Here is a 12954-nt window from a genome sequence, read left to right as displayed (position 1 = left end):
GAGCAGGTGTGCCTGAGGAATAGAGGAAGGATGCTGGCAGCTAGTGGGGCTAGGTAACTACAGCCATGGGATTTCATGCAGAGCTGTGGGGTGAGATGTTTTATAGTATGCACCTCATTTCTTTCTGGGGCTAGGTATAGCAAAATTGGCAGGAAACTTATGGCAGATTTTCAATTTTTGTTTTGGAATCTGATTGGTCCACGTTGACTAAATGGCTGATAACACTTAAGCAATTATGTTTTGTATGTTGTATCACAGTGGATTAATGCAAACTTGCCCAAGCTATTAAAACTTACAGCATAAATTAGATTCAATTACCTTCAGTTGATCAATTAAGATCTGTAAATAAGCATCAGCTTCAGCAAGCTTTTTGTCAAAATCTTGCACACTTGGAACAAATCCTGTTTCAACACCCTGTAAAGATAAGTATTATGGTAAGGTTTTTGTGGCAACTAGCAGGAAACATTCAACAAAATGGTCTGAAACATTAATTCTCCCAGTGCCAGCACACCGCATTCATATACACATTGAGCTCAAGCAGATATTTGGAAATACAAATCCAAAAGCAAAATGCTGTGGATTCAGGAAATCTTAAATACAAACAGAAAACGCTGGAAATACTCAGGTCTGGTAGCATCTGTGGAGTGAGAAGTGGAGTTAACATTTCTCATCTGTGGCCTTTCAGCAGAGCTAGAAAAAGTTAGAAGTCTAATAGTTTTGGAGCCAGTGAAACAGGGGAGGATGTGAAGAAGATCAAAAGAGACAGTCTGTGATAGGGTGGGGGGCAGGAGAAGTTCAATAACAAAAGATTTCAAAATGCAAAGCCAAAGGGAGTGGTAATGGGACAAGTGAAAAAACAAACTATGTGTCCACAGGATGTGAATGGCAGCATAGATGCTGTCTGAATGTAAAGTAAAGGAAATAAGAAACTGAAAGAAAAAACCTAACATGCAAAGAAACACAATACAAAACTAGGGAAACAGTTATGATCTAAAACTGTTGAACTCGATGTTGAGTCCAGAAGACTTAAAGTGTCCAGTTGGAAGGTGAGGTTCTATGCCTCAAGCTTCATCGGAACACTATAGAAGGCCAAAAACAGAAAGGTTAAAGCCTTAAAACAACAGGGAGCTTGAGGGTCACACCTGTGGAATGAATGGAGGAGTTCTGCAAAGCAGTCAACTAGACTCCATTTGGTCTCCCCAGTATAGTGGAGATCACATTGTGAGCTATCAATACAATACAACAAATTGAAAAAAGTACAAGTAAATTGCTGCTTCACCTCCACCTTCTCAAGGGCTATTAGAGATGAGAAACAAATGCAGGCCTGTCCAGTAACACTCATATCCCATGATGGGATAATAGGATTACTTGGGGCCTTGGACAGTGAGAAGGTAAAATGGCAAGTGTTGTATCTTGCGCTTGCATGGAAAGATGCTGCAGGAAAGGGCAGGGGGGCAGTGTTGGGTTGACTAAAGAGTGGACCAGGGTGTCACAGAAGGAATGGTCCCTTCGGAATGCTGAAATGGGAGAAAGGAGAAAGATATCTTTGGTGGTGGCATTAACTGGAGGTGGCAGGAATGGAGGATGATTCATTAAACACAGAGGCTGGTGGATGAAAGGTGAAGAGGAACCCTATAATGGTTCTGGGAGGGAGGGGAACAGATGAGAGCAAAAGTGTGTGAAATACACAATTGAGGCCCAAGTCAAACACAGTAGGGGGATCCTCAGTTGTACTGTCCAAAGAGGTGTGATGGAGTCAGAGAGACTGGAAGAAAGCAATAGAGTCCTTACAGGAAGCAGGGTGTGAGCAAGTGTCAAAGTAGCTGTGGGAGTCAATGCATTTATAGTAAATATTTGTTGATTGTCTCCATTTTTGGAGATAAGCTGAGAAATCAAGGAAGGGAACAGTCTGTGATAAAATCATATAATCTTAGAATTGTTACAGCAAGGCGGCAGCCATTTGGCCCATCGTGTCCATGCTGGCTCTCCTAAGGAGCAATTCACATACTGCCACTCCCCTGCCCTCTCTCCACATCCCTGTGCATTCCTCCTTTTCAGATATTTAGAAAATTTAGAAACATTTATGGCACAGAAGGTGGCTACTCTGCCCACCATGTCAGTGCAGGCCAAAAAACAAGCCATCCAGCCTAATCCCATTTTTCAGCACTTGGTCCGTAGCCCTGAAGGTTACGGGGCTTCAAGTGCATTTCCAGACACTTTTTAAATTAGTTGAAGGTTTCTGCCTCTATTACCCTGTCAGGCAGAGAGTTGCAGTCACCTACCACCCTCTGGGTGAAAAACCAATTTTCTTCATTTCCCCCCTTAAATCCTTCTACCAATCACTTTAAATTTATACCCTCTAGTCACTAGCCCCTCTGCTAAGGGGAATCATTTCCAATCCACTCAATTCAGGTCCCTCACAACCTTGTGCACTCCAATCAAATGCAAAAACACAAAAATTAGGAGTAGACCACATGGCCCATCGAGCCTGCTCCACCATTCAATATGATCATGACTGATCTTGGGCTTCAACTCCATTTTCCCACCCATTTCCCATATCTCTTAAAGGAAAAAACTGTACATCCCAGCCTTAAAATGCATTCAACGATGGGAGCATCCACAACCTCGTGTCCACCTTCTCAAGCCCCTTCAGAATGTTGTAGGTTTCAATGAGAGCCTCTCATTCTTCTAAACTCCAGAGAATACAAGCCCAATTACTTAACCTCTCATCGTAGGACAACATACTCGTCCTAAGGACCAATATAGTGAACTTTCGCTGTGCCGCCTCCAAGTTTCTTAAATTTGGGGATCAAAACTGCACATAGTACTCCAGATGCGATCTCACCAAAATGCTGTACAACTGTAGTAACACTGCTTTATACTATAGTCCACCAACTTGCAATAAAGGCCAACAAACCATTTGCTTTCTTAATTATTTGCTACACCTGCATGCTAACTTTCTGCATTCCTTGCATTAGCACACTCAAGTCTCTTTGAACATCAACACTTCGAAGTTTCTCACCTTAAAAAATATCCTGTTTTTCTGTTCTTACAACCAAAGTGAATAACTTCACACTTCCATCTATTGTCCTCCATCTGCCATATTGGTGCACACTCAATTAACTTGTCCATATCTCTTTGCAGCCTCTGTGTCCTCCTGACAGCTTACCCTTCCATCTAGCTTGGAATCATCAGCAAACTTAGATGAAGAGACAGCGAGTAATATTTCTAAGTCATTAATATAGATGGTAAATAGCTGAGGCCTCAAATCCCCTCAGCCTCCTGATGGACCAGGTGAAGGTGAGAGGAGGGTGGAAATTGGAAGCAAAGGCAATGACATTTTTCAGTTCAGGGTGAGAGCAGGAAACTGCACCGATACAGTCATCAATGCAGCAAAAAAAAGTGTGAGCAGGGTCCCTGAGTAGGACTGGGACAACGAATGTTCCTCATATCCCTAAAAAGGCAGGCAAAGCTGGGACCCATGCAGATACTCATGGCAACACCCTTTATTTTAATCAAGTGAGTGGAGTTGGAGGAGAAATTGTTCAATGTGAGAATACGTTCAGCCAGCTGGAAGAGGGTGATGGTGGATGGGGACCAGTTGGGCCTCTGTTCAAGGAAGAAGCTCTCAGACCATTTGGTAGAGGTTGCAGGTGTAGAGAGATTGAATGTCTATGGTGAAAAGGAAATGGTTAGGGCTAAGAAACTGAAAAGTGTTAAAATCACAGAGGACCCTAGAAGGGTCACAGGTGTAGATAGCTGAAGAAATCAGTTCAGTGGGGCAGGAACAGATTGAAACCATAGGTATACCAGGGCAGTTCTGTTGGTGGATTTTGGGAAGGAGGTAGAAATGGGCTGTTCGAGGTTGGGAGACTATGAGGTTGGAGGCCCAGAGGAGATAGGGGTCAGTGACAGTCCTGGAAACAATGGTTTGATGTTCAGTGGCTGAGTTATGGTCCAAGAGAGTTAGGAGCAAACGTAAGGGGGTTGACAACACCACAACCACCCTTGTCAGCAGATTTGATGATTTTGTTAGGGTTGGACCTTACAGAATAGACTGCTGCAATTTCAGGGCAAATTTGGTTAGAGAGAGCAAGGTGATGAGAGAAATTGAGACAGCTGATGTCATGCTGGGCGGTTTTCACTTCTCCTTCAATCCCACTCACTTCCTCCAAATAAAATGGTGTTGCTATAGGTACCTGCATGGGTACTAGTTACGCCTGTCTTTTTTGTGGAATGTCAAATATTCTTTGTTCCTGTCCTATTCAGGACCCCAGCTCCCTCACCTCTTTTCCCAGTAAATTAATGACTGCATTAGTTCAGTTTCCTTGCTCTCATTCTCAAATGGAAAATTTCATTGACTTTGCTTCTAATTTCCATTCTTCTCTAACCTGCACATGATCCATCTTCCCTTCCTCAACCTCTCCGTCTCCAATTCTGGGGTTAGGATTTCAACCAATCTTCATTATTAGCCCATGAAGTCCCAAAGCTACCTTGACTATACTTCCTCACACCCTCCTTCCTGTAAGGACTCTATTTCATTTTCCCCATTTCTCTACTTCCTTCACATCTGTTCATATGAAGTAACCGTCTGTACTAACGTTTCCAATAGGTCTTTCTTTTTCCTCAACTGATTGACAGGGCCTGTGGTCATGTCCATTCTATTTCTGCTATTTTCATCCCTTCCTCTCTCTCCAAGAACCACAATAGGGTTCCCCTTGTCCTCACTTTACACCATATCAGCCTCTGCATTCTGTGGATTGTCCTCCACCATTTCTGCCAACTTGTGTGTGATGCCACCTTTCCATCCCCTTCCCTTGCAGCATTCCACAGGGACAATATCCTCCGCAACACCCTGGTCCACTCCTTCATCACCGCCAACAATACCCCCCCACCTCCCAGCTCACCTTCCCTGCAAGTGCAGGAGATACAATAACTGCCTTCTTCCTCCTCTTTGGTCACTGTCTAAGGCCCCAAACACTCATTCCAGGTGAAATAGCAATTTACTTATACCTCTTTCAATTTAGTATACTGTATTCACTGCTCATGATGTCATCTTCTCTACATTGGGAAAAACAAGTGCAGACTGGATGACCATTTTGCAGAACACCTCCATTCAATCCACAAGCATGACCCCAAGCTTTCAGTCCCGTCAGTTTAATTCTCCACCTTGCCTCCCACTCTAACCTTTCTGTCCTTGGCCAGCTAGTGTCCCAAGGAAGCTCAACACAAGCTTGAAGAACAGCAACTCATCTTTCAACTGGGTGCTTTATAGCCTTCTGGACTCAACACTGAGTTCAACAATTTAAGATCATGACCTCTGTTCCCATTTTGTTTCCTGTTTCTTTGCTCATTAGATTTTTTTCCCCTCACATTTCTTTCTTATTTCCTTTACTTTGTGTTCAGATGACATTCAAAGTTCCACTAGACACATCTTATGTTTCTTTACTTGTTCCATTATCACTACTATTGGCCTTGCACCATGTAAACTTTTGTAACTTAATCTCTCCTGCCCTCTAACCTATCACAGACCTACCCTTTTGATTTTTTTCACATCCTCCCCATTTACACTGAATGGGGAGATGGTGGCGTAGCTATAATGTTGCTGGACTAGTATTCCAGCTGCCCAGGCTCTGAGGAAAAAGATTCATATCCCATCATGGCAGCTGGTGGAATTTAAATTCAATTAATAAAATCTGAAAATGAAAGCTTGTTTCAGTAATATTGACCATGAAACAATCATCAATTGTCATAAAAACCCAACTGATTCACTAATGTCCTTTGGGGAAAGAAATCTGCCCTCCTTACCTGGTCTGGCCTACATGTGTCTCCAGGCCCACAGCAATGTGGCTGACTCTTCACTGCCCTCTGAAATGGCCCAGCAAGCCACTCAGTTAAAAGGCAATTCGAGATGGGCAACCACCTTGCCAGCGATGCACACGTCCCATGAAAGAAAAAAATTCTTTCAAAACCTATTACATTTCTAACTTTTCCTAGTTCTAATGAAAATTCACTGACTTGAAACATTAAGTCTGTTTCTCGCTTCAGAGATGGTACCAGAAGCAATTTTTGCTTTTATTTGAAAATACAAGTTACACAAGAAGTGGATTTACTACGGAATAGCATTCAATTCATTACCTACACATCAATATAATTAAAAGAAACTTAATCCAAATTAGATGGAAACTATTAAAATGATCAAAGCAGCAGTTTACAGCTTTGGGCTTTTAACACCATATTGTTTCTCAACATGCTAATAGCTGTTCTGGTGAAAGATCATCACCTGAAACGTTAACTGTTATTCTCTCGCTACAGATGCTACCGGTAGCTGAGTACCTCCAGCATTTGCCAAGCTTATTTCAGGTCTCCAGCATCCACAGTATTTTGCTTTTGTGCTAATGACCTGTGAGTGACTTTTATCCAGGACATTTCAAACACTGCCTATTTTCTGCCCTTTCAGAGATAAATCTCAAAGGCCAACAATCACCTCACATGCAGTAATCTGCTTAATGGGTTTAGTGTAGTCCCACTTCATATTATCAAATTCTCTTTGAAATGGTGGATATTACCACAACGACTAGTAGCATACAGTCTAAAGCAGATAAAAATACATGTTTAACAAAATAAAGGAACATCTGGCATTATCATGTCTTTTGACTTAATTTAAATATCTACCAATTGACAAGCTCAAGTTTTGTTGCTATGGTATGAATTCATTTTGATCTCCTGCACCATCTGTAAGAGATTTCCAGTTTCGCCAAATGAAAAAAAGAGTTAAGTTCCCACCTCTTACAGAAAGCTGATTTTCAACACCATATATGTCAAAAGCCAACATTTATGGGAAATATTAATTGCTTTCTACAGAGGAAATCAAATGTCATGGAACTGTCCAATTAATATGGCAGTCTGCTCACAGCTAGTTTCCAAACAAATCAAACATTTCATGCAAAAAATTAAAGAGAATAGACAACACAAAGATTGCCATCAAAATAGACAGTTCTCACTGCATGTAAGATAAAAACTGTCTGAAACAATTTATGCGTAAGGCAAATACGTTTGTTTATTCACTGATGAGGAAACTAAATCTATTAAATACATTTTTTCCATTTGTGCTTCACGGTGAAGTGATTTCAGGTGTGATTTTGTTTTATTCATTTGTGGGATGTGGGTGTTGCTGGCTAGGCCAGCATTTATGGCCCATCTTGAATTGCCCTTAAGAAGGTGGTGGTGAGCTGCCTTCTTGAACCGCTGCAGTCCATGTGATATAGGTACACCCACGCTGCTGTTAGGGAGGGAGTTCCAGGATTTTGACCCAGTGACAGTGAAGAAATGGCGATATATTTCCAAGTCAGGATGGTGAGTGGTTTGGAGGGGAATTTCCAAGTGGTGGCGCTCCTACATGCCTGATGCCCTTGTCCTTCTAGGTGGTGATGTCGTGGGTTTGGAAGGTGCTGGTTAAGGAGCTTTGGTGCGTTCCTGCAGTGCAAACTGTATGTGGTACACACTGCTGCTACTGTGCATTAGAGGTGGAAGGAGTGCCAATCAAACTGGCTGCTTTGTCCTGGATGGTGTCAAGTAGTGTTGAAGCTGCACTCATCCAGGCAGGTGGAGAGTTTTCCATCACACCCCTGACTTGTGCTTTGTAGATGGTGAACAGGCTTTGGGGTGTCAAATGGTGAATTACTCGCTGCAGGATTCCTAGCCTCTGACCTGCTCTTGTAGCCACAATATTTATATGGCTAATCCAGTCCAGTTTCTGGTCAGTGGGGATCCCCAGGATGTTGATAGTGGAGATTCAGCAATGGTAATGCCATTGAATGTCAGGGAGTAATGGTTAGATTCCCTGTTGTTGGCGATGGTCATTGGCTGGTACTTGTGTGGCATGAACGTTACTTGCCACTTGTCAACCCAAGCCTGAATATTGTCCAGGCCTTGCTGCATTTGGACATGGACTGTTTCAGTATCTGAGGAGTCGCGAATGGTGAACATCATCAGCAAACATCCCCACTTCTGACCTTATGATGGAAGGAAAGTCATTGATGAAGCAGCTGAAGATGGTTGGACCTAGGACACTACCCTGAGGAACTCCTGCAGTGATGTCCTGGAGCTGAGATGACTGACCGCCAACACCCGCAACCATTTTCTTTCGTGTTATGTATGACTCCAACCAGCACAGAGTTTCCCCCCTATTCCCATTGACTCCAGTTTTGCTAGGGCTCCTTGATGGTACACTCGCTCAAATGCTGCTTTGGTGTCAAGGGGAGCCACTCTCATCTCAACTCTGGAGTTCAGCTCTTTTGTCCATATTTGAACCAAGGCTGTAATGAAGTCAGGAGGCGGGTGACCCTGGCAGAACTCAGGAGCATTGGAGAATAGGTTATTGCTAAGCAAGTACCACTCGATATCACCATTGGTGATTCCTTACATCACTTTACTGATGATAATCGAGAATCGACTGATGGGGAGGTAATTGACTGGGTTGGATTTGTCCTGTTTTGTTTACAGGACATACTTGAGCAATTTTCCTCATTGCCAGGTAGATGCCAGTGTTGTCGCTGTACTGGAACAGCTTGGCTAGGGGCGCAGCAGTTCTGGAGCACAAGTCTTCAGTACTATTGCCAGAATATTGTCAGAGCCCATGGCCTTTGCAGTATCTAGTGTCTTCAGCAGTTTCTTGATACAACGTGGAGTGAAACGAACTAGCTGAAGACTGGCATCTATGGCGCTGGGGACTTCTGGAGGAGGCAGAGATGGATCATCCACTTGGCACTTCTGGCTGAAGATAGTTGCAAATACTTCAACCTTATCTTTTGCACTGATGTGTTGGGCTCCCCCATCATTGAGGAGGGGGATATTTGTGGAGCCTCGTCCTCCAGTGAGTTGCTTAATTGTCCACCATCATTCATGACTGGATGTAGCAGGACTGCAGAACTTAGTTCTGATCCGCAAATTGTGGAACCACTTAGCTCTGTCTATCTCTTGCTGCTTATGCCATTTGGCATGCACGTAGTCCTGTTTTGTATCTTCCCAAGGTTGACACCTCATTTTTATGTATGTGTGGTGCTGCTCCTGATATGCCCTCCTGCACTCTTCATTGAACCAGGGTTGATCCCTTGGCTTAGTGGTAATGATAGAGTGGGGGGTATGCTGGGCCACGAAGTTACAGATTATGATTGAGTACAATTCTGCTGCTGCTGATGGCCCACAGTGCCTCATGGCTGCCCAGTCTTGAGCTGCTGAATCTGTTCAAAATCTATCTCGCTTAGCACAGTGATAGTGCCGCACAACAAGATGGAGGATCCTCAATGTGAAGACAGGATTTCATCTCCTTAAGGACTGTGCAGCGGTCACTTCTACCAACACTGTAATATTCAGAGGCTTCTGCGAGGCAGGCTGGTTAGGATGAGGTCAAGTATGTTTTTCCCTCTTGTTGGTTGCCTCACCACCTGCCCAATCTAGTAGCTATGTCCCTTAGGACTCGGCCATCTTGGTCGATAGTGGTGCTACCGAGCTACTCTTGCTGATGGATATTGAACTCCCCCACCCAGAGAACAGTCTGTACTTCCTCCAAGTGCTGTTCAACATGGAGGAGTACTGATTCATCAGCTGATGTAGGTGGTACATGGTAATCAGCAGGAGGTTTCCTTGTCCATGTTTGTCCTGATGCCATGAGACTTAATGGAGTCCGAAGTCGATGTTGTGGACTCCCAGGGCAACTGTATACCACTGTCCTGCCACCTCTGCTGGGTCTGTCCTGCCGGTGGGACAGGACACACCCAGGAATGGTGGTGTCTGCGACATTAGCTATAAGGTATGATTCCGTTAGGATGACTATGTCAGGCTGTTGCTTGAGTTGTCTGTGAGACAGCTCTCCCAATTTTGGCACAAGGCCCCAGATGTTAGTAAGGAGGATTTTGCAGGGTCGACAGGGCTGAGTTTGCTGTCGTCATTTCCGGTGCCTAGGTCGATGCAAGGTGGTCTGCTCGGTTTCATTCTTTATCCAATTTTCTGTAGCAGTTTGATACAACCAAATGGCTTGCCATTTCAGACTGAGTCTGGAGTCACACATAGGTCAGACCACGCAGATTTTTTTCCAGGAAAAGAGTGAGCCAGATGGGCTTTTGAAACAATCAACAATGGTTTCATGGTCAACATTAGACTTTTAATTCCTGGTTTTTACTGAATTCAAATTTCACCATCTGCTGTGGTGCGATTTGAACCCGGGTCCCCGGAGCATTATCCTGGGTATCTGGATTACTAGTCCAGTAACAATACCACTACACCACCACCTCCCTGGAGTGGTAGAATAATGCATAAATCAGCTTGCTGATCGGACTAAAGCAAGCATGGAGAGGCCACCTTTTGTAGGCTGTCTCATGCAGTACAAAGACTAACAACATGCAATAAAATTCCAGCAAATATGCATTTTAAAATTTGCTTCATCAGTCTTAAATTTACTTTTAACGTTCAGTATTAAAAAACATTAGGCTCCCACAGAGCACTATTAAATTTAAAGAAAGAATGGGCTTGCATTTATACAGTACCTTTCACAACCTCAGGAAGCCCCCTCTGCGCTTTACTTCAAAAATACCTAATTGCTTTAATGTCACTATAGTAACGTCGGGAATTGTGGCAACCAAACTGCACATGGCAAGGGCCCACATATACCAATAAGATGATGACCAGGTAATCTATTTAATTGATGCTGGTTGAGGGATAAATATTGGCCAGGACACAACTTTAAAAGATGCTCCTTAAATTAAATCAATGAATTTGTCTACTAGTTAGATTATATGCACAATTTGCATGTTAGAGAGAAACAATCCAGGCTCTGTCCTGAGAATCACAGAATTTAAAAGCATAGAATGAGGCTGTCCAGTTAATCATCCCTGTGCTGGCTCAGTGAAAGCATGATCCTATTTCCCTTTCCTTTACCCACATTCTTTTAAATTTTTACTTTCAAATATTTATATACCCCTTTTATAAGCTTTCGTGGGTGCTGTCTACACCACTCTTCATAGTAGGGCATTCATGCCCCAACAACCATCTGTATTTAACAAAATCTCCCATTCTCTCTCTTCATCCTTTGTGAATAATTTTAACTTTATACCATCTAGTTACTGAATCACAGAACTAGTTTTCCTCAATTTACTTTATGAAAGACGTTTATAACTTTGAGCACTTATTTTATAACTCCTCTTAATACTCTTTATTGTAATAGAAACAATCCCAGTCTCTCTAGTCTTTGAAAAAACACACTAGTTATTTGACCACATAATGGCTGATCATTGTTTATCCAAATTAGATTTAGTGAATAAAACCAACTAGCTTTGACTCCCATTCACTTAAATTTTGTGACTGCATGGACTCGATCCATATTGACCAAGAAGGATCCATTTCCGATGACTGGTTTATTGGCAGTTTCGCAGCTGGGAAGGCAGTGAGGAATGCAGTAGTAGTAGTGCCCTTGGGTAGATGATGGTGGGTGTGAGAGGGAGAAGAGAAGCACATATAAGGTTCATACTACTGATAACCTGTTCATACTACTGATAACCTATTCAATGGACCTTACTGGAATGTCCTTGTGAGCACAATGTACGCTGCTGTGTTGCCTCTCTCAGTCAAGTTACTACTCACCATCTAGGCTTACATGTGGAAAATGGCAAGGTCTTATTTGCCTATGGAACTGTATTCAACATGAAGCATCTGGTTTCAGAGCAATTTCACGAAGACAACCAGAATAATTTCATAAGGCAGCTTCCGTGTCTTTTAATGCCAAAAAATTTCAGTCCTGAAATTTTTAAAAAAAATAATTTTTTATCCCATATAGTGAGTTTGAGAAGTGTTCATATAATTAACAATATTCTTCAAATAAAAAAATAATTTAGCTGTTTAATAGAGAGTAATCAAAGCAATGCTTGTGTATTCTCCAGAACTATTAAATCAAAAGATTTTACCACAATTTAGTCTGGAGTACTATGTTCACCAAAAAAATTAATAAACCATGTAATGCATCCAAGTTTAGTTTTCTTGAACAAAATCATAAACGTACTCTTTATACTGGCATTTATGGTTTGGCTATACGTAAATAGTGAAAATCTAATGCTGGTTTGTGATGTTATGAGGGCTAATTTTAGCAATATGGCTGAACATTTGGTGAAAATAGACTGGGTGAACCTGCTAGATAAACAAATAAATATGGAGGATAAATATGTCGTCAAAAGCATTCTAATATAAAATGAGGTTCGTGTATGCCCCAAAGGTTAAAAGAGGGCACAAATGAAGAGAAGCTCATTATAGCTAACAAGATATATGCCAAGATAAATTAAACTTTAAATAAAGATATTTTACAGGATTAAGCAAGTCAAGTCAGAGGAGAACGTAGACAAATTTCACACACAATTAAGGAAAACAAAAGCCGCAACCAGGCAAGTTGGGAAATCTTTGAAAAAGCACAGAAACATGGTAGCAATAACAGAAGTTTCCTCAGATATGCTATCAATTAGAAGACCTTAAAATGTTATCAGCCACTGAAAGACAATTCTGAACAGATGAGCAGATTCCCAGGCATTAGCAGAACTGTTAAATGACTATGTTGCATCACTATAGATTCCTGTGGATGATGCTCAGATTCTAGTTGTAAGACTTATTGTAGTCAATAACATTATAAAGTATTGTCATCTTGGATAGAATAGGAAATTCCAGGTCTAGATGACATCCATCCCAAGGTTGTTAAGCATGTGAGGCAAGTGTTCTGTGAACCTCTTGCCCATATCTTTAGTACAATATAACCATGGATTGTTCCCTTAGATAAGAAAGGTAATTTATGTAGTTCTGATTTTCAAAAAAAGGACAAATCAGAGTCAAAGGAGCTACAGGCCATTCAACTTGACATCAATTATAGGGAAATTACTTGAGGGAATTTTGAGATGCTCATGATCACTCAGAAAGAAA

At 42.0% G+C, this 12954-nt stretch overlaps 1 protein-coding gene across 9 annotated transcripts in view; it reads right to left on the bottom strand.

Moving 5' to 3' along the window:
- The window catches only part of osbpl9 (oxysterol binding protein-like 9), a 289515-nt gene that overhangs the window by 111567 nt on the left and 164994 nt on the right, over positions 1 to 12954 (bottom strand). For 6 of the 9 annotated variants that reach the window (XM_041208298.1, XM_041208299.1, XM_041208300.1 and 3 more), the window contains one exon: positions 319 to 414. The exons of 2 other annotated variants lie outside the window; for them this stretch is intronic. In XM_041208298.1, coding sequence (XP_041064232.1) covers positions 319 to 414 — 96 coding nt within the window. Of the gene's footprint in view, positions 1 to 318; positions 415 to 11637; positions 11792 to 12954 lie in introns of all 9 variants that reach the window. One more of the 9 variants, XM_041208305.1, reaches the window with a different exon arrangement.

This window comes from Carcharodon carcharias, chromosome 16 (assembly GCF_017639515.1).
Source record: "Carcharodon carcharias isolate sCarCar2 chromosome 16, sCarCar2.pri, whole genome shotgun sequence".
NCBI classification, from domain to species: Eukaryota; Metazoa; Chordata; class Chondrichthyes; order Lamniformes; family Lamnidae; genus Carcharodon; species Carcharodon carcharias.
Note: the sequence above shows the minus strand (reverse complement) of the source record. Positions and strands in the feature narration are given on the sequence as shown.